The sequence below is a fragment of the Choloepus didactylus genome, chromosome 7, assembly GCF_015220235.1.
Source record: "Choloepus didactylus isolate mChoDid1 chromosome 7, mChoDid1.pri, whole genome shotgun sequence".
Lineage (NCBI taxonomy): Eukaryota > Metazoa > Chordata > Mammalia > Pilosa > Megalonychidae > Choloepus > Choloepus didactylus.
In genome coordinates, this window is record NC_051313.1 from 78,002,932 (window position 1) to 78,025,637 (window position 22,706).

Sequence of the window (22,706 nt, forward strand, 5' to 3'; positions counted from 1 at the left end):
AAACTGAGTTGGAGAGATTAAATTGACATGTCCAGGATTACAGAATAAGTAACTGCGGAACAAGGGGTGAGGATGTAGCTCTCTTTACTCCTCTGGGTTAACAGCAAATATCTCCATTAGTATTCAGCCTGTTAGGAAAAACAAATGCTAGGGATTTTGATGTGTCACGGGACACCTTACGTTCCACCGTGGGGTTGGGTGGTGCACTGAAGTAGGGTAATTGGAGGGTGGAGAGGAGAGATGGCTAGGGGCTACTATGTGTTTTAAAAAATAATTATTCCAAAAGGTGAGGACTCATTTTATTACGTACTTCCTGCCCTCACACTGAGTCTGAAACTTCTGAATTATGGTAGCATGGCATTAAGATAAATTAAAGTCCTAATACATCTTAATTAGGTTATCACAGAATTCTCCTCCAGCTTGATTGCTCTTGCCAGCTTTTGCATTCACACAGCAACTAAATTTATGAAGACTGGTTGATGAATATAGGATTTATAGTCAAACATCTTTAAAAATCAGATAAACATCTTTGGCAATCATGTGGCTTCAGTTGCATTCATAGGATGTGTTTCGATGGGAATTTTTTTACTTTTCTTCTTGTTTGGTTTATAAAGTAGCTATGCTCCGTTTTCAATTCTGGCTCCCTGTGCTCTGATCTAATCTAAGTCAGGGATGCTCAGGGCCAATTAGAAAAGACAGAAGTCAGCAGTAGTCCAACACAGATACAACCCTTGACTCTGTACATTACAACTGATTTTAAGTTGTTCTTTTATGTAAAGAAATGGTCTAGGGATTTAAAAGAAAAAGATTTAAAAGGCACCTGAATACATTTGACATATGTACAGGCAATCAGAACACATGAAGTCATCGTCAGCACACAGATGGGGTGATCTGTGTAGTATTTAATTTTCTCCCTTGTCTGCATGAAGTGGTGATATCATCCAAACCTCTGCACAGTTTTCTCCTTGTGGAGGTTAACTCCTCTTGTTAATATTGACTGTCAGTTGGGGTTTGTCTCACATTTCTTGAAAATGTGATAAAATCTTTTAATTATATTTGCTACGTAAAGACAAACATTTTTCTAACAGGTTTGTACAATCGGCCCAACTCACAAACTAAAATTTTTCATTATGAGACTTTGGCTAATTAAAAAAATCAGTTAAACTCACATCTAGTTATTGTAACAATGGTTATATTCTTGGAATCTTGGTGACTTTGCCAATTCAAAAACTCAGAAGTTAAAACTGTAAAACTGTGAAGGTGAGGTTACTCTTCAGCTTCTTTGAAAGTCTCAAATACTCAGGAGTAGAAAGTGTGTGAGGGAGCATTGTGGGAGGAGAATGTGGTCTTTGAGGAGAAACTAGAGATAAAATTCTACTGGAATAATAGGACTCTATATTTATTGGTTATTACTATTTGAGGCTAGTTTGGGGATATTGAACTCTGACTAAACTTATTTCAGCCCTGTGAAAAGGTGGTTATGAATTCATTTGAATTGCAGTTGTTCTGATAACGGTGGTAAAAGCTTTCAACCAGCTTTCTCCTTGAACTTGGAGAACCCAGACTGACCTGTGTTCTAGTTCAGGTTTTCCCAGGTACTAGCCATATTATTTTGGGCATATGACTTAATCTCTCTAAGTCTTATTTTCCTTATCTTTATAAGAGGAATAATTATAGTACCTGCTTTACTGGGTTGTTATCAGGATTTCATGAGATTACACTATACATGTCAGGTGCTTAACCCAATGCCTGGTGCATAATAAGCTCTTGAGTAAATTCCAGCTATTATTGTTGTTGTTGTTGTCATTGAGAACAGAGGTAATACTTAGGAATAATTCAGCAAATATAGACTGCTGAGATAAAGTCTAAGGTAATTGCCTTTCTGGCTACAGACAGGTTTGTTTTGTTAGTGGCAGGGAAACGACTGATTCTTTTTCAGTTCTGGGGCTGGGCCTTTTTAGGAGTGATGAAATACAGAAAGGAATTCTAGTGCCGGCTAACTAGGAGTCTGGTAATTTTCCAGAGATGTTCTCTTTGTCAGATGATAAACCAAATATTTAGCAACTTTGAATTAAACTAACAGTGATAGTCTCCTTTATTCAGAGGCCACAGTGTACTGTTAAAGTGCCTGAAAAACTACAGTAGTCAAGCAGGAAAAATACAGGTAAAAATTACCAGAAAATTAAAGTTGTCCTAATCACTTAAATTTGAGGGCCTTACTCATTTTATGTAATCAACAATTACTTCCTATGTACTGTGCCTAGTAGAACAGTGACATCAGAGTTACAATAATAAAGTACTATAAATATAAAAATATCATAAAGTGTAGTTGAGGTTCAAGAATGAATCATTTTTTAAAATATTAGAAAAAAATCATTGTTTATCATTTTATATGAAAGTATATTTCTAGATAGTTGAATGCTTTTCACCTTTTACGCAATTGACAGCCTAATTTCTCTGAAGCAGGTAAAGGAGGAAAAAAAAGCATACCACCACCACTATTGTAGATGCTGGAAATAGTATAAGGAGGTGAAGTGATGCCTGAGTTTGCAAGATCCTTAAAGCATGGTATATGTTAAGGAAATACTCCTAAGGAGACTTAGGTTCTAGTCCCAACTCTTCCATTGAGCATCTGTGTGACTCTGAGCCTCAGTGTCCTCACTTGTAAAATGGGATGGAGAGAGGTGCTATCATGGTAGTTATTTTAGGAAAATAAAATAAAAACACTATTCTTGTGCACAGTTGTTTGAATTCTAGATGGTTGACAAGACTAATACCAGAAACCATTCAAGAACCACACCAGGCACTATATAATTAAGTGCTATGTGGGTGGTAAAAACTAGATATGCTACAGAAGTTCAGGGGAGGAAGAAAACAGTGCAAGCGGGAGTAGAGAAGGGTGATTTTTGTAGAAAGGGCAGCAAAGAAAGACACTGATCATTGTTCCATGTACCACATAACAGGAATCATGACAAGAAGCTCCAGCTTCAAGATGGAGGGACCCAGCCTTAAATCCTACTGCAGGCATTCAGGTTCTGGCATTTGGCATATCCTGGGACATTTTGGTTACCCAGTCTGGCGTGTGGAGCTCTAACCTTCCTAGCATGAGGATGTTTGAGAAGATTAGAGATACTGTAAATAAAGCGTTCCCTACAGAGCCTGGCACATGGAGCATGGAAAATAAATGCTGATGATTATTGTTATGATTCTACTCTACTTTTTTTCCCTTAGTGCTTATAACCTTCTAGCTTAACATATAATTTATTTATTATTATTTTTAGTTGTTCTCTTAAATGTAAGCTCCATGAGGACAGGGATCTTTCTGTTTGTTCCCTCTATATTCCAAGCAGTAGAACAGTATCTGGCACATAATAGGTATTCATAAATATTTGTTGAACAATCTATTTTAATGCTTATAACAGCCTTGTCAGAAACATTAAGATGACACATTTAGAAAGTGGCATTTATAAATGTGCTAGTAACATGAGATAATTCTAAAGCTAAATGCACTGTGAAAAAATTCACATAAAAACCTGGTGAAGTTACTTTAAAAATCAGTTTGTTGGGCTTAAGAATTACTTCTAAACTGCCTACCAGCACAAAAGCATCATACAAAAAGCAAAACAAAATACAATGTATATTTTAAGTGAACAGCTGCCTCCAGAAATCAGGGTCTCTCCTGCCTCTTAGTCACCATCTTGGTGTCTCCCCTTATCAACACAGGCTCCTGATGTACACCTGTCTCTCCTAAATCTGAAAAGAGTTGAGATCATTCATTTAGAGTTCTAGTTGACTGATTTCACTTCCAGTCATTGGGTTTCCTCTTTTATGTCCTCAACATCTTGAACACTTTAAAAAGACAGGGAGTTTGTTTTTTGTTTTTTTTTTAAATTAGACTGAGAAATCTTGTACAAGAAATCATGAAACCCTAAAATGTCTATTAAATCTCCTAGGTATCTTCTCCCTTTATTCAACAGACTGAGTTAGTTACTGTTCTAGGTAATTATGGATGGAAGATGAAAAAGAAATTGTCACTGCCCCTGAGGAGTTCCGTGCCTTTTAAGAAAGAGAAACAGGTAAACATGAATTTCAGTGCAATGAGAGGGGCTTCCAGAGAAGGGGACTAAGCAGGTTTCACCAGCCTTCAGCTTCTGAGAGTCTTTCTGTGGGGGAGTGAAGCGGGCAGGACTGATGCCTCACAACCACAGATTTTTTTCAGATTTTGGCCTCAGACCTAAAGCTTTCCAGATCCTACCTTTTCAACTTGCCCTAGTTTTCGTGAGGCCAGCTCAGGACTCATCATTATATTGCCTTCTGACACTTGGCTTCATTGTGACAGTTTAAAATCTGAAAACCAGAAGATGTTGGATACCAACGCTCATTTGAATTTTTTTGCACATGCCCAGTTCTTCTCATTCCATCCTTAGGGTGTAGTGAATCAATTCACATAAACATTTATTATATGCCTACCACAGGTCAGACACTAGCCTTAGTTCTGGGAAATAGAGCAGAGCAAAGTATATTCTCTGCTTTTGAAAATCTCATAGGAGTGAAAAAGAAAGACACCTAACTAATATAATACAATAAAATTTATGATATACTAGAGATGCCTAGTTTATTATTTTATTAAAGCTTTCCTTTTTTCAAATGAAGTAAGGTGGCTAACAAAGATGCCTATAATAAAGCACAACAGAACCAATGAAAAATAAATGAAAGAATGAAGTGGCATGATATCTGGGACTTATTTTAAAATATTGCTAATTGCTGAAGTTACATGATGGACACACTAGGTGTTTATTATATTATTGCCTGTGTTTTTATATATGTTTGAAAATGTCCATGATAAAAAATTTAAAATTAAGTAAGAAAAACAAGACAAAAGGAAAACACGTATATAAAATATGGAGCCAGGACATCTTAGAGACTTACTAGAGATAGGCCACAAATTTGAATCTAAACTTTCTAGAAACCAATGATCTTATGAAACATAGTCAGCTTGAAACCAAGCCAATTGCTTGGGAAAAACACATCTTTTCCTGATTTTTATATCAAGGAGGTACTTTTCTCACAAGTCCACATAACATAATTGTATAATGTAAGGTACCATTTCGATGACATTTTTCCAAAAAACCCAGTCAATAGCTTGTGTTCCAGCGACTTGTATCATTGATAGTCTAATTTAATCCAGCAGTAGAGTTCAGATTGCCAGTGGAATGGACAGGCTGAATTTCCTTCAGATAATTCTTCATACATATAATTTTGAGTTTTAGATGTGATATTAATTGGCAGCAAATTTAAGTCACATTCTCCAATAAACACTTGAAATGTCGCTATTGTGGGAAGCTAATCATGCAGAACATAGTGTTTTGTGAATTCAGCTGATGGAAGCTGGGATAAGTTGAAGAAAGGTTTAACATTTGACTTGGGCTCAAAAGGTTGAATCAAGCTGATTAGTGGGTATGAGAGATAAGCGCCTTCTGTCCTGAGTGGAGGATCGTAGTGATCACGATGTTCCCTTGGTAAGTAAGTGGTCCTCAGTCTCGGGGCCCATTGTTTTTATTGTCTTGAGACCTCAAGCACCAAGACAGTTGAGACAAGAGCAGGGAACAGGGGGAACGTTGCAGCTTCATATGCTGTTTAAAGACCTTTTAAGTGAGATGTGACCAATGGGATGAACAGGAACAGGAAGCCTATGGAGCGTCAACAATGGACTATGCCACATTCATTCATTCATTCAACACATTTTGTCACTTGCCATGTACTAGTTTCTATGCCAAGCATTGAGACTAGGAAGATGCACGAGCGTCGATCCTTTCCTTTAAAGAGAACTGCTTGGGAGATGGACATATAAACAAATGATCTCAAATCAACATTGTGGGTGCCTTGTCTGGCCTCATAAGGAGGTCATTTAACTCTATCTGGGGAAATCAGGAAGGCTTTTGTAGAAAAGTTGGTGTCTGAAATTGGCAGGTGAAATCACTACCTTTCCCCCTACATGGGCTCTGACACCCAGGGGAGTAAATTTCCCTGGCAATGTGGAATATGATTCCTGAGGAGGAATCTAGACCTGGCATCGTGGGATGGAGAACATCTTCTTGACCAAAAGGGGGATGTGAAAGGAAATGAAATAAGCTTCAGTGGCAGAGAGATTCCAAAAGGAGCTGAGAGGTCACTTGGGTGGACACTCTTACACACAATATAGACAACCCTTTTTAGGTTCTTATGAATTGGAATTGCTAGCAGTAAATACCTGAAACTATCAAACTACAACCCAGAACCCTTGAATCTTGAAGACAACTGTATAAAAATGTAGCTTATGAGAGGTGACAATGTGATTGGGAAAACCATATGGACCATACTCCCCTTTGTCCAGTGTATGGATGGATGAGTAGAAAAACGGGGACACACACAAAAAAAAGGCACCCAGTGTTCTTTTTCACTTTAATTGTTCTTTTTCACTTTAATTTTTATTCTTATTTTTGTGTGTGTGGTAATGAAAATGTCAAAAATTAATTTTGGTAATGAATGCACAACTGTATAATGGTACTGTGAATAACTGAATGTATACTTTGTATGACTGCATGGTATGTGAATATATCTCAATAAAATTGAATTAAAAAAAAAAGAATAAAAAAAAAAAGAAAAAGAAAAGTTGGTGTCTGAGCTAGTGCAGTGAGGCAGAAAAGCCCATATATGGGAAAGTTGGTTTCAGGACTTGTGTATAAGCGTCTGTGTGTGGGGCAGTGGGGCGGGTTGAGAGAGAGATGAATGAGTGAGCATGTGAGCAAGGAGTATGATTAAACTGAGCTGTATATCCTATTATAGAAAACTTTGAATTAGTCCTGATTAGATGCTGAAAAATTAAAAAACAAGAAAGGAAAATTGTTGAGTATTGTTTTTACCATATTTAAATAGTGTAAATTTAAAACTTAGTAGGCCCTTTGGCCTAGCAATGGTATTTCTAAAAATTTATCCATAAGAAATATGAGCAAGACATAGTCACAAAGATATTTAGCTCATGTGTTTTATATAACAGTAAAAAGTTTGAGAAAAATGTCTAAATATAGGAACAGCAGGGTTGATTAAATATGTTATATTGGATCCATATGCTAGAACCCGACATAAGCATTAATAATGATATCATGATGTACCACTAATGACACAGAAAAATGTTCAAGCATAATATTGTGAAGTCAAAAGATAATTATAGTACAATATAATTTTTGTAAATTAAGAAAAAGAAAATATATATCCATAGAGAACAATAATAGGATATACAACCAAATGTTAACATTAGTTTTCACTGAGTGATGGGATTGTGAATTGGATGAAGGAGATATATTTTGGTTGCAAGTAATGGAAAATACGATTGGATAAGTTGGGATTTATTTTCCTCATATAACAAGAAGCCTGCTGGATTTGTTGATTGCTCAGTGATATTAGAACTAATGATTCTGAAATTTTTTAGGCATTTCCCTCATTTTTGCAAGATACCTGCCACAAACATTATATCCATGTTCAAGGCAGAAAAGAAGGAATATTAGTGTCAGCAACATGTGTCTTTTTCAATAGACAACAAAGCTCTCCCAGAAGCTCCTATTATACTTCCACTTAGTTCTCAATGGCCCAAACTGTGTCATATGACTTCTCCTACAGTCATGTGATGCTGGAAAAACAAAGACTTAGGTAGGCAAGGGAATATGGAAGTTGAGATAGTCAATTAACAGTGTTTTCCACATGGTGTTTAATTTTCTTCTTTTTGCTTCTCTGCAGTTTTCAAATTTCTACAATGCATGTATATTTCTTTCCTATGATAAAGATATTGATTGTAATAGTCTCTATATTACCAAAAAAATGGTCAACTACATAAATGCTTATCAACAAGGAATTGTTTTTAAAGAAGGATATTCATATAATAAAATAGTATGAGACCATTTAAGAGGATAAGATAAACATATATTAGATGTGGAAAAGTGTCCACAGTATCTTATTTACGGAAAGCAGTTATGAAACAATATGTGTATTATGATAAACATACAAACATTAAGTGCATATATGTTTGTGTCTATGGAACATACAAAAGAAAGACAAGAAACATAACCTATGTATAGTCTGATCACTTTTAAAATTTTAAATGTTTATGTCTTGTTTTAAGTTTTTATAATCATTGTTTTATTTTTATTATAATTTTATATAAGCTATACTGTCAATTTTTACCCAAGCTGTATAGCAGTATGGGTACCTACACACACACACACAAGCACACATTTTAAGTCAAGAGTACTAAAAAAGTACAACAAAATATAGCAGTCCCTGCTATACCTCCTCCCCTTACTTCCATATCACAGAAATTATCTGTTTCTTTTACTATTCATCTCCCTTTTTCTAAATAACTTTGTATACTGCTATTTCTGTTCTTTTTCAATTTATGTCTTAAACCTCCCACCCCCTTCACACGTTTCCCCTCCCCTCATAAGATACAGATATTATAACTTTTGGTTATTATTATAACTAAGACATAACTATACTAATATTCTTTAACCATTCTTGTACAGTTTTTGTTTTTACTAAAAAGTTAAAATTGCCTATTTGATTAATTTTCCATGTATCTAGCAGTAATACAGGCTTTTGATAGAACTGGAAAAAGACTTCATGAATTTAATTTCATTTTATTTCTTTGTGATATCTCTCCAAATTCTTTATTTTTCTGCTTTAATTGGGACTGTTTTTTTCAGTGGTCCTGTTGTCTTGATACATTTCTTCACCATCATTCTGGACATTTTGTTTTGCCTCTCTCCCATGTTGAATACTGTTTTCTTTATTTTTCATCTTTCTTAAATTATTCTCCATTTTGATAGATTGCATCCTCTAGTACCTTTAAGTGGAAGGGTACATGGGAGATAAAATTTTAGTTTGTATACCTATTGGATAATTTGGCTGGGTATAGAACTCTAAATCAGGAACCATTTTTCCCTCATAACTTTGAAGGCTGTGCTCTACACTTCTAGTTTACATTGTTGCTATTGAAATCCAATTCCATTTTGATTCCTGATCCTTTTTGTGTGACCTATTTTTCTATCTGTAAGCTTTTAAAATCTTTTCTGTTCCTCATTTTCTGAAACCTCACAATGACTTGTAGTTGGTCTGTTTTTTGTTTTTGTTTTTGTTTTTCATTTATAGTGCTGGACAATCAGTAAGCCCTTTAAACCTCAAAATTTGTGAACTTTAATTCCACAAAGTTAAAAAAAAAATTTAGAATTCCCTTTCCTCTATTTATAACATTTCTCTTTCTCTTTTTTGAAAGCCTATTATTTTGGCATCTCTTTTTTGTTATCCTTTTGCTCCTATTTTCTACCTCTTTGCTTTTAATTCTGAGATATTTCCTTAACTTGATCTCTAAACCCTTATACAGAATTTTTAATTCATACCATCATATTTTTAATTTTCAGTGGCCTTTTATGATGGTGCCTATAAAAAATTGTAGCCTATTTTTGTTTTGTGGATACCATACTCTTTCTTATTTTTCTGAAGTTATCATACATTTTTGTTTAAAATTTTTCTTTAGCTTTCATCATTGTCTCTGTTTATTGAGTTCATTTCTACTAAAGTCCTGGATTTTTTTTTTTTTTTTTCCATATAGGAGGCTCCCCTTAAATGTCTGCTAATCCTTAACCATCCATTCACACTTTGGTGTGAGACACAAACTGTTTGGAAGCTTGGTGTGTATGTGTGTCTTGTGTTTGTATGTGTTGTTTAATCACTGGTGGGACTGGTAGGCTTCATTGTGAAGTGATCTTGATGCATTGATTCACTGGCTCTCCTTTAAACTGTCAAACTTCTTAGGTTTTCTCTCTTATTGGTCAATTTTTCTGAAGAGAAATCCTCCTATCTTCTGTGGGGAGAAAAGTGGGGAGCATGGATTGGGAGGAGATCTTATACTTTGGTGTGCAGATGTTCTCTTAGTCTCCCCTATTTTCATAGTGATTCTTAATTGCCATCTCAGGTATGTCTAGTATCTCCAGGTTGAGACCCTTGTGACAACCTCTCCAGAGAGTAAACCTGGTTTTCTGCCATTCTTGGGGGAAGAGCAGTCTTCCGGCAGTTGCGACTAAAGGAGGAGATCTGGAGATAAAACTACTTCTTAGATACATTATATACAATTATCTTATGTTCATTTCCAGCCCACATTCCAGTTTTGGAGGTACCCATTGCTTCTAATTCCTAATCTCTTCCAGGGAACCATGTAGTAAAATACTTGCATTTCGTTGGTTTCCCACACTGCCAGCAGTTAGGTATGCCAGTTGGCCACCCACTCATTTACCCACTTTCTCTCCTCCAAAATTGGGTTGACATCTCTCATCTGCTATTTACACTCATGTTTTCTTTGTCATGTTTTGTTTGTTTCTTTATTTTTTAAGTGGGTTTCAGGAGGGAGTAGAGATAAATGCAAGTATTCTATTCACTATGTTTATCACAAAAATGTTTTTTTTAATGTTAGGAATTTCCCAGCTATTACTAATTACTTTTGTTGTCTGTTAACCACAAGAATATCTAAATCTTTTATATTTTCATCTGGTCATTTTTCTGGGAATCAGTGAGTTCTATATGACTATTCTCCAATATGTAAAATTTTATCAATTCAAACTATCAAATGATGTCTATCAATTGGTATTTTGATGATTCAAAGAAAAAGTCTTGTTATCTCTTTTCTTTGAGATATATATGGGGCAATAACAATCATACAAGAAAGTATGAAAGTGCCAAGTAATAGATACAGAGAATAAGTGTATAAAGTTGCACAGGAAGGAGAAATGACAGCTATTGGAATGGTCAGGGGAGGCCTGAAGAGTACAGGGGAATAATAGAGCATAATAAAATATGCCAGACATGTTTGTAGCCAGTGAGTAAACCTGCACAGTAAATGTATGGGAGGTGTTGGGAGAGAAGACTGGAATTTTTCTGGAAAAGGAGGATCTTGAATATGACGTTATGGCTTGTGAGAATGGGAAGTAAAGGGTAGATAATGGAGACATTATTGTAAAAGATTTAATCAATTTGAGCATTTTTATAAAGGTATTAGTAAGAGAGGTCACCCTGTTCTACCATTCTAAGTTTTGAAACACTTAAATTGTACATTCCTTCAGATTCAATCATGATAATTTAGGAAGATTTCTTATGCTAGTTGCCTCTTGTTCCTTTTTGTCCTCTTTCTGGAAACTTTTTCATGTCTGCTCTTATCTTCTTTGAGGTATAGTAAACAAAACTTCATAAAATATTTCACCCTGGTTTTAAGCTGTGGTAGAATAATGTTTTTCTATTTTGCCACAGTTATAACATTTTCCTTGGCCTTTTGATCTCGACATCACTGCAGTGACCTCAAGGAAATCCCCTTTCATGAATTCTAACATTTTGTGAAAATTTAGAGGAATTTTGAAACGGTCTGGGTAGATCTCCCCTAATAGAATTAAAATGTCTTTAATAATCAAAAAACCTTGGTCATTCTGAGGATTTTATGAGTGTGAATAATGAGAAGTAAAAAAAATAATTTAGCATTGCTTCTTGCATAAATAGGATAAAGAGAATGAAAATTGTAAAGAACATTTGGGGCAAGCCCAGGAACATTTTTGAATAGTATGTGTTATCAAAATTGTTAGAATGGAAGATGCAGTGATGAGAAATGTTTCAATGTATCATGAGTTTGGATGTTTTAACTAGAATTAATCAAGTGAATAAGATACACAGAGGGAATAATCTGGCATTGATAGAGAATAAATGAGTTGATTTGATTGGTCTAATACATCTTAAAATTTACTGACCACATAAAACTAGAACAGATGTTTTCATTTTTCTTAGTTTTAGGTGTTTTGGTTATTGTCATTTATGTCTAAAAGAATCAGTATGTTCTGCAGTAATGTTTTAGAAGTCCCACTCACAGCAGGCCCTTGGCCAGGCTACAATGCAAAAAAAAAAAAAAAAAAAAAATAGGCTTTCCTGTAATTATATGTTTTCCTTTTTACTATGTACTGTAATGTTTCCTTGTAATTCTTTAAAGTAATTTAAAAATATAAATTGTATAAATAAAATTATTGTGGCATCTTATCCTATGCATTAGATAGTTCTTGAAAATATATGTAGATAAAATCAAACTAAGAATAGAAAGGAGTTGGATACTTGAGAAGCATAGGAAAGATGCCAAAATCTAACATATGCAGAAAGAAGTTTTTATTGTTGGTGGGGATGGGTAGTATTTTGACCAGTGTCGAATCATAACAGGAAATGACAAATCTGAAGGGGATAAGGGCAGGAGTGAGAGTGCTTGGGAAAATTCAAGGTCAAGAGTTGCAGGAGTTAATGAAGCATGGGAACTAGAGTGGGTATTCAATTACTGTAGTTTTTTTTTTTTTTCTTTTCCTTTTTCCTTTTCTTTTTACTTGTTTGAATGCTCTAGAAATACTTGTTAGTTTATTGGTTAGTACAGCATAAATGACTCAAAGTCCTTACATTTTCTGATTCCAGTGATATTCACTGACAGTTGCTCTGGTCTTGCCAAATATAATGATGGCAGCAGGGAATGAGGTGGGAGGGGTAGGACCACAAAACAAAAAATGAAAAGCTGACAAATATTGCTAGGGGGTGGGGCAGAGAGAAAAAAAGAGGGAGGTTTGAAATAGTATTTGGTCTTTCCTTTCTTCATACTCTAGTCAGCAAAATTGCAAATCAATTAGTAAGAATGAAAAGAAAGTTATTTCATGAACTATGTTAGTATAATTTGCTTATTAAAAGAGAAGAATCTGTGCTCTAAATAACATTGATTTTTTTTAAAAGGTTAAAAATCTGATACTAATCATTGGTTTATTTGTACCTTTTTCTTTGGGAGAACTTTTTTCAAAGGATATATACTGAGGTGAAGCAAAATCACTTTTAGCTTCTTTCAGAAAGTTTATCTACATGTCCCAAATTTTCAGGAATGCAATCAACTACTAAGGAGCCTATGGAGTGTTAGATGCCTTTCTGTTACCTGTCTGCTACCCCTGTTAAGCACAATGGACAGGATTTGGCCAACTCTGATTAAAAGTTTACTATTGTTTGGCTCAGGGGATTTTAACACAATAAGTGTGTGATGGTCCTTTTTCAGATTTTGCATCCTGTTTTCAAGGACCTCTTCCCTTGATAACTGACCAGGTTGCTTATCTGAAGGGATTTTGAATGGTTCATCATTTTAGAAGTTCTGTAGCAGGTTAATGATTTTAGGTAAAAAAAAAAAAAAAAAAAAAAAAAAATTTGCTTAGTAGCCTAGTTTCAATTGCTGTGTGAGTTTTGCAAGAGTGTCTATGAAAGATCACATTTGCATGAGTTTCTCAAATTCTGTAGTGGTGGGGAGAAAACATTATCTTTTTATGACTTGTAAATTTTTTTCTGGATTATCTTATTTACAGAGTTTTTACTTTCTTTCTCAATCTACATGTGTTTAAGAATTTAGAGGAAAGCCATAAAGTGAGTATAAAGCTTTATGGACTTGGGAGTCAGACCTGGGTTTAAATCCCAGCTCTTCTACTCACTGGGAGTAGCTGTGTGATCCAGGTTAAAACTATTTACTCTCCTTAAACCTCAGTGGCCTCTTCTGTAAAACTTGGAATAATAGCATCTACTACTTTGGGTTCCTGTGAATATTAAATTAAATGAGATTCTGTATGTAAAATGCTTAGCACAGTTTGCAGCACTTAAGAAACAATAAATAAGAGCAATAAGAAGAGTATGAATATCATTAAATGATATTAAATATCATTATTATCTGGATGGTTTTTCTCTACAAAATAGAATGAAGTGGTTTAAAGTGGACATTATTGATGGCAGACATAGTTACTCTGTTGAGAAATTGTGTTTTTCTCCCTGATAGATGCTAATTCCTTCCTAAAATATTTCTTGACTAATTTGTTATCTCTGAGTACTTGTGCATTCCTGAGATAGAACAGATGCCAATTGCTGACTTTGTTGCAAAGATAAAGATAGAAGATCCTATTTGGCTTACCAAGAAAGGACTAAAATCCATGTGCACATGTCAAAGGGAAAGAAATTACTGTAAATTTCCAATCAAAAATGAAAAATATTTGCTAAGTCAGAATTATCATCACGGGGCTACCACATGAGATTCTCTACCAGCCAAAGGGAATTAATATGAATTAATTAGACAAGGAATTAATTAGATAACTCTAAAATGTGTGGATTTTTTTCTGTAAAAGTCATTAATATTATACTACAATATTTACCTAAAAACATTAATTTCAGGCTGAAAGTTTTAGAAAGAGCTAAATATAAAGAAAGCTCATACTAAGTAGACTCCACTTTCTATATGTTTGCAGATATAATTATGATTGAATAAAGACATATGGCAGACACATAGATATGCATTTTTCCTATTTTATGGGTATTCTAATGCTGTAGATCCTATAAAAGACATAGAAGATTCAGGGACATTGGACACAAATACATGATAAAGTCAGGTGGAAATACAAGACTGCGTATGACTAAGTTTAAAACATCTCTACCTTACTTCCTGTGCCTTGGGAAATATTGTCTGGGATTTCTATTAATGCACCATCAAAACTGAAACTGTCAAATCAGTAATTTATGCATCAATGCAAAGAGCCTCTAGCTCTTACCATGAAAATTATTTGAGATAGGAATTCACACATGGAATGGGGTCCTAGGGAGCCCAATTCACTTTGGGATGTCTTAGTTGTGATGTATAAAAAGTCATGAGTTTGCTCTCCCCGCTATGTGGGATTTGACACGTAGGGGAGTGAATCTCCCTGGCAATGTAGAATATGACTCCCAGGGAGAAATCTAGACCTGGCATCATGGGATGGAGAACATCTTCTTGACCAAAAGGGGGATGGAAAAAGAAATGAAATAAGCTTCAGTGGCAGAGAGATTCCAAAAGGAGCCAAGAGTTCACTCTGTTGGGCACTCTTACACACAATATAGACAACCCTTTTTAGGTTCTTATGAATTGGAATAGCTAGCAGTAAATACCTGAAACTATCAAACTACAACCCAGAACCCTTGAATTTTGAAGATGACTATATAAAAATGTAGCTTATGAGGAATGACAATGTGATTGGGAAAGCCATACGGACCACACTCCCCTTTGTCCAGTGTATGGATGGATGAGTAGATAAATGGGGGCCAAAAAAAAAAAAAAAGGCACCCAGTGTTCTTTTTTACTTTAATTGTTCTTTTTCACTTTAATTTTTATTCTTATTATTTTTGTGTGTGTGGTAATGAAAATGTTCAAAAATTAATTTTGGTGATGAATGCCCAACTATATAATGGTACTGTGAACAACTGAATGTACGCTTTGTATGACTGCATGGTATTGAATATATCTCAATAAAAATGAATTTTAAAGAAAGTCATGAGTTAAATTTGAAACTTTCTATTCGTCACCACATTTTTGTTTTTGTTTTTGGCTTGGGGCTTGAGTCTTCCCACTCTAACCACAACAAGCTGTGATGTAATACAGTAGGTCTCCTCTTAAATGCTCTGGTTTCTGTTACAAAAAAGTCCATCCTTTTTTCAGCAAGGAAGCACAAAAGATGCTCTAAAATCCCAAGAACTAATCACTGAGTGAACCAGAAATCTGGGTGGGCAGTGTCAAGGACCACTTCTTCAGTTTACATTGTTCAATGTTAGGGCGCTGTAGAAAGTTCACACACACCCAAAAAGATCCATTTGGTTATAAAAGTTTACTTCAAAACAGGATCATCAATGTAGATTTCAAGAGTGGTTGGAAGAATTGAATACTCACTATCTGAAAGGAAACCTCACATTGTATTTATTTTTCTATCATAAACCTAGTGTTTTGGAAAGCTTTCCTTAGTGTCTTAGGTATGGTTGGTTTCATAAAGGACATCTGCTTTCAGATAACGAAGTCCCTGTATTTTATCTGGAATGAATAATGAAAAACTTGCTGGTTAGCTAGTCAGAGAAAAAACTATACTTTCAGTAGACTTGTTATAAATAAGCCCATGCTCTAAGTTACTATATGGAAGGGTGCAGGCAAATTTTTTAATAAAGACCCCAGGATATTAGAGCTTTCTTCAAAGTCTTTGAAGTCAGCATGTTCATTTTTAACATACCTGTTGGTAGAGTTCTGTTGCTCAGATACTGAGAAAGAATCTGTAAAGCATTCGTCACCAAATGAATCAGTGTGCTACCCAAGTGACAACTCAGTATCTTAACTGCTGCTTTATTGTTTTTTTATTATTATTATCATTGTACCTCAAAATAGTTTATTAATTTTGGTTTGCAAATTGATCTGTATTCTTTCAAATTTTGGTTCTCTTGTTCTTATTGCTGTAAATGACTAACATAAAAAGTCCCAATTTTGAAAAAGAGGCTATGGAAAAATAGAATTCCACATCACTAAAAAGTACACCACCCTCTTCTTTTTTTGCTTTTCCCTTTTCCTATCCTTTATTTAAAGCCACCTCCTCCCTATGTGAATTTTTCTGCACACTGTGACTTCCAACTGGTTCCCAGCAGTTTCAGGTTTGAATTTTCTGATAGAATTAATTTAGAATAATTTTTTAAAAAGTAAACTTTTAATTTATCAGAGTTTTAGATTCACAGAATTATTGCAAAGATACTACAAAGAGTTTGCATATTCATTACACCCAGTTTCCCATGTTATGAACAACTTATAACAGTATAGTACATTTGTGACAATTAATGAACCAATGCTGACACATTATTATTAACTAAAGTCCACGCTTTACTCAGATTTCCTCACTTTTTCTGTTCCAGGATTCCATCCAGGATATATTACATTTAGTTGTCACGGTTCTGCAGGCTCCTCTTGGCTCTGATAGTTTCTCAGACTTTCCTTGTTTTTGATGACTGTTCCAGTTTGCTAAAGCTGCCGCAATGCAAAATACCAGAAATGGATTGGCTTTTACAATGGGAGCTTATTAATCCACAAATTTACCATTCTAAGGCCATGAAATGTCCCAGTTAAGGCATCAATAGGACAATAACTTCTCTAAAGAAAGGCCGATGGCATCTGGAGTTCCTCCTGTCACATGGGAAAGCACGTGGCAGGAGTCTGCTGGGCCTCTCCTGGGATTAGCTTCTTGTTCCCATTGCTTTCTCCAAAATGTCTTTGGGCTTCTGTCTTAGGTTCTCTATCTCTTCTCCTGTGCACTCCTGCATGTTTCTCCCAGGGTGTTTGTCTCTAAGTGTCTGGGGGTCCTTTATTAGCTTCTCCGGGGCAAACTCTGGGCTTACCTTTCTTAGCTTAGCATCTCCAGATGTCTTTCTGTCTGCGTCTCCAAGTGTCTGGGTCCATATTGACTCTGCTCTCTCTCTCTCCCTGAGCTCTCTTAAGGATTCCAGTAAATGAATTAAGGCCCACCTTGAAAGGGCAGGGTCATACCTACATGGAAATAATCTAGTCAAAATGTCCCATCCTTTGAATGTTATCACCTTTTTGCAAATATGTTATAGTTTACAATAGGGAAATAACTGAAACATTCTTTGAAATTTGCTCTCTAATTACTTGTTAAATTACACTTGGAAAGTTATTACTTCTGTGCAAATATGTTATATTCCACAATAAAAAAAAAAGGTCCCACCCACAATGGGGTGAGTCACCTCTCCATGGAAACAACCTAATCAAAAGATCCCACCCACAACAGGTCTGCCCCATCAAGAATGGATTAAAAGAAAATGACCTTTTATGGGGTACATAACACAATGACCTTGATAGTTTTTAAGAATACTGGTCAGGTATTTTGTAGGATGCCTCTCAGTTCAAAATTGTGTGATGTTTCTCTCATAATTAGACTGAGATAATATGTTTTTGGGAGCAAGACCACAGAGCTCAAGTGCCATTCTTATAACATCATGCTGAGGGTATCTACTATCAATATTATTTATCACTACTGATATTTACTCTGATCATTTGGCTTGAGGTATTTGTCAGGTTAGAATCCTTTTTTTCCCCAAAGACCATCAAAGCATTTTCCTGGAATTAGAGCTATAGGGAAGCTAGCTGGGACTGATCTCTTGGCTTTTCCTTATGGGTAATGTAAAACTGCTGTAAGTTTCTTGGTATTTAGACAAAACTAATTTCAGCTCTTGGTGAAGAACATCTTATCTTTTTTCATGTCTTGTAGGTGGGAATGAGATCCCGAAACCAAGGTGGTGAAAGTTCATCCAACGGGCACATCTCCTGCCCCAAGTCCTCCATCATTAGCAATGCTGATGATAAAAGTCTCTCAGAAGACTCGAAAAAGAAGAACAAATCAAATAGGAAGGAGGGTGATGTAATGGCCTCAGGAACTGTCAAACAATACCGAAAACCATCTGGAGAAAGTGAAAGAAAGATTAAGAAATCCCTGGAGTTATCCAAAGAAGACCTTATTCGGTTACTCAGTATAATGGAGGGAGAGCTGCAGGTAAAGCCGTTTTCTCAACTATTGTCTCTCTAGTTCCTAAATTACATAGTCTCTCTCACTAGATTATAAACTTCATGGGGAGGTGACTGTGTCTTTCTTGTTCATTTCTAAAGCCTTAGTGCTTGAACAAGTTTGCACTGTGTAAGTATTTGTTGAATTAATTAATTAATTAATAGGTGCTGATTCCAACTTCATGCTTCTCTAGAGGAAGAACATTTCTTCATGTTATGAGGTTGGTAAAAATTTACTATATGTCCTTGCACTTGGTTGGTAATTAGTCAATCAGGTTATCTGATTTAGTTACTGACTGTGGTTGAAAAAGATAGAAAATTATGATTATTACAATGGAGAGATAGGGCCAATTGTTATTTTTGCTTTTTTTTTCCAGAATAGTGAGAGTGAAAGTGAGAGTGAGAGAGACAAAGAGGTAGGGAGGGATGGGTAGAGATAGAGACAGAGATGGAGGGAGGGAGGGAGGGAGAGAGAGAGAGAGAAAAGGCTTTGCCGAAACCAGCCTTGCTCTCTACTCTTTTTTTTCATTTTTTCCTTAATTTCAGCCCCAATTTTTATCATGTCACAGGAGCTGAGATGTACACAAATAAGCAAGGCATTGCATTGTGAAGAATCTAATATTTTCCCAAAGTATTTCCAAGTCTATTAGCTTGTTTGATCTTAATAAGAATGTGGGTGTCATTATTTGTATTTTATAAATGAGGAAACTGAGACCAGAAGGGTTAAGTGGTTTGCCCAGATCTCATCTCAGGCTTCCTGATTTCTTCGTCCAGTATTCTCTCCACCGCCCACCCACATCAACCATATATTACTGCCTCCCGTTAAAACCATATTTTCAGGGATCCATGAGGGGGCTTGGGATTCTTCAGAGTTTCTGAACCAGGGGCAATTGTTTTTCTGGAACTGGAAGAATGATAATTGTGTTGTGCAAGTGTGTGTGTGTATATCTGTGTATATGTGGAGACAATGACTTAAGAGGAATTGCTGTTTATCTTTTTGTTTTTGTTAGGTTCTTAGCTTGCATGAGTTGCTGAGGGAATACTAACAATTGCATGAAACAAATCCTTTTTTTTGGCACACTGGTGCTGTTGGCATCAGAGAGGTTATTTGTGACCTACCCTAGGTTAGGGTGGGCCAGCCTTTTCTGTTCCTGTTCTCATCTGTGTGTGAGTGTACAGATAAGGAAAATCCTGGGGTAAAGAGAAATATAAAGGGTAATAGTCCTGTTTTAACAAAACAAACACGATTGAGCTTACCTTTTATAGTGAGACAAATCACATTTGCATTTCACAGCAAAAGATGAAAATTTCCAGAGTACCACCATTACTAAAAATAGCTTTGCCACTCCCAGAAATGTGGTTAATGTTTTGTCGATTAACATTTATTATGTAAGAAGGCAGAATATATCACTCCAAATTTTAACCTGCCTCCCAGGCAGTAGTGATTGACTTGAGTGGAAGGTACAGTGGTTGCCTTGGGAACCTTCTCAAAGCAATGCAGTCAGCTCACTTCTCTCCAGCCATGGTGGCATCTAGGAAGTCCATGGTTCTTCCAGACTCTGATTTCTGTAGACAGCTGTTATGTCATGGTGAACCCTGGAAAGCATTCAAGATTCACGGTGATATTAGATATGGTTCCATGCATAGGCATGCAAAATCTAAGCCCACATATCCAGGACATTAAAGAAATTAGCCAGGAGGTTCCAAAGAAATGCATTTTGTTTTTCATTAATCTTTATAAATATAGGGTACCTCACCTTACACAGTAGATATATTTTGGAGCAGCTGCACATAAGTGGAAAGTTTAAGATATTTGTGGAAGAGGGAAAGAGGAATGAAGGACTGGCATTTTAAGGAATTCCATGGTGAATTCATTTGCAAATAATTCCTTCCTCATTGATATATTCATTCACATGCGCATTTATTTGTAAGTATATATACTTGTAAATGCAGACTTTCAATTTATATTTGTTTAATTGAGGTTTTTCCTATATTTAGAGCTGTGGATATGTGTTCTTGTAGCAGACACTTGTCCTCTATTAGCATTGTCACATGAGGGGGTGTGTGTTGTAACTGAGAGCAGAAAAATGGTTGGCATTAACATGTGTGAGTGGGCTGGTGAAAATGTGGCAGCTATGTGGCAAGTTTGCCAGACCAGAGATAAGAAAAAAAATCTATCTAAAGGGCTGGTGCTAGGAGGATCATCACAGATATGCCTCATGAGGTAAGTCACCCTCAGCTCAGACTATGTCATCAGGCTTGACATGTATGGAGGATTCAATGAGCTGTCCTACAGATCTCTAAAGACCAAGTTTGTACTCCTGCTACGGAGTGGCTTATTGTGACTCAAATGGCCTTACTCTGGAGGTGGGATTCCAAGTTTCTATGAAATACTGGGGCTGACAGGCACCTTTGAGGTATTTTAACTTCCTCCTTTATATTACAAACATCAGTTGACACTCAGATGGGTTGTGTGACTTGCCCAAAGTTACACAGCTATTTAGTTACAGTTTGTGCTAGATCCAAATTCCCTGTCTCTCAGTCTAATATCCTTCTCATTATTCAACTTACGCTGTGGGATGTTCAAGGGTTATTGGGTTCCAGACCATTATATTGATTCCTGGTCTTCAGAATTGCTTTGAAGTAGACTCATACTACAAACTTGGGGGTCAAAGCCATTTGTGAAAAGTTGAGACATTTTAGGTGGGGAAAATTAAGGAAGGTTTCTTTCACATCAAGGAGGGGGAGTATGATCCTAATTTTGAAGTTTGGTGAAGAGATCTGTATAGGGAGAAAAATGGTCACAGGTCCACATAGGCTGAGCAATACACAGCTCTGGGGGCTTCATAATCACTACTCTATGGGTGGTGTGTCCTGAAGTTGTGCAACAGTGTGGTTTGGAACATAAGAACTACAGGTCAAAAGAGGTAGGGAGACATGCAGAGGAAAGGGCTTATAAGTTGTGGAGATAAGCCTGAGACCAAGTCTGCCTGTAGGAATATACCCTGGAAGCGACTTGTGGTAAAGGAGGAGATGGAGGCCTACACAGGCTTTTCATGCCAATTTTCTCCTTCTCAGACTCCTTTATTATCTTTCCAATTGTCTCCAACTCCAGATCCAGAATTTTGGAAACTGGGCAATTCTGTGTTTTTTCTGAAAGGTGAAGCTGGGCTGGTACATCAGTGACCTGCCACCTCTGGAATCTGTTGAGTGATCTGTGGGAATTTGTTGAACCAACATTATAAACAGCATGACCTTTATTGTTGGTGTTGACTGTGCAAAATTTGCAAATTTGCAGTTTTGTTTGCCAGTGCAGGTGTCCAGTGAACCCTTGCAGTGCTCCTTTAATGAACATGTATGAGAAATGGAGTCGCCCTTCTCAGGGATTTTTGCATGTTAAAGAGTTTTGTTTAGAGTTGGTAAAGTTATGATCCTTGTCTTGGGGAGGGTCATCTTCCAGATCTTTTGAGTCATACCTCAGTAGATGCAGGCCTGTTGTCTCAGCATAATAACTGGCTGGAATTGCTTTCATGAAAGTAGCCAGGATGGTTTCCGTTATTATACTTCCGTCATTGACTGCTTCCAATAACAATAAATTTGTTTCTAATAAATTAGAACATTTTTATTCTTTGGGTGAAAAACAGGTTACATATTTCCCAGACTAAACTGAAAAGTAATGAAATAGTACACCCAGACCATACTTTGGGCACCGTGACTAATTTCTCCTTGTATTTGTCCAAAAATAGCACTTGGGAGACTTTAAAGAAGCCAGTTGAATTGGCTGTACTAAAAAATGACAAAGTTCAAGGGAAATAGTACTCACATCAAAAAGCTACAATACAGAAAACTTGGCAAAAGAATATTCTTGTAAAATGATTTGCAAGAACAGGACACAAATGGATTCTTTTTCTTTTTGTGAACATCTAGCCATTTTATATAGTAAATTCCCTTAATAAATTCCCTTGAATACATTTTATAAAAATCAGTCTCGAATTGGGTTTCATCATTTTCCCTTTGCGGTTTAGTTATCTCTACTTCTTATGTGTAAGAAGGTACAGAGAAAGCAAGGTAATGGAATTAGATAATGTACTACCATTCCATTTGGCTTTGGTGTTTGCCATGCTTAGTAAGAGAGAGATGAATCGACACACTGAGAAATCCTGGGTGATTGGCAGAAGAAGGCATTGAATTTCAAAGATAATTTATGAAATAGATAATATGCCTGTGGACTATTACA

General features: G+C 36.0%; 1 protein-coding gene across 6 annotated transcripts in view; it reads left to right on the forward strand.

The window, feature by feature from the left end:
- The window catches only part of FILIP1 (filamin A interacting protein 1), a 370,688-nt gene that overhangs the window by 222,828 nt on the left and 125,154 nt on the right, over positions 1-22,706 (forward strand). For all 6 annotated transcript variants that reach the window (XM_037843873.1, XM_037843876.1, XM_037843877.1 and 3 more), the window contains one exon: positions 18,177-18,458. In XM_037843873.1, the coding sequence (XP_037699801.1) occupies positions 18,177-18,458 (282 nt within the window). The remainder of the gene's footprint in view (positions 1-18,176; positions 18,459-22,706) is intronic.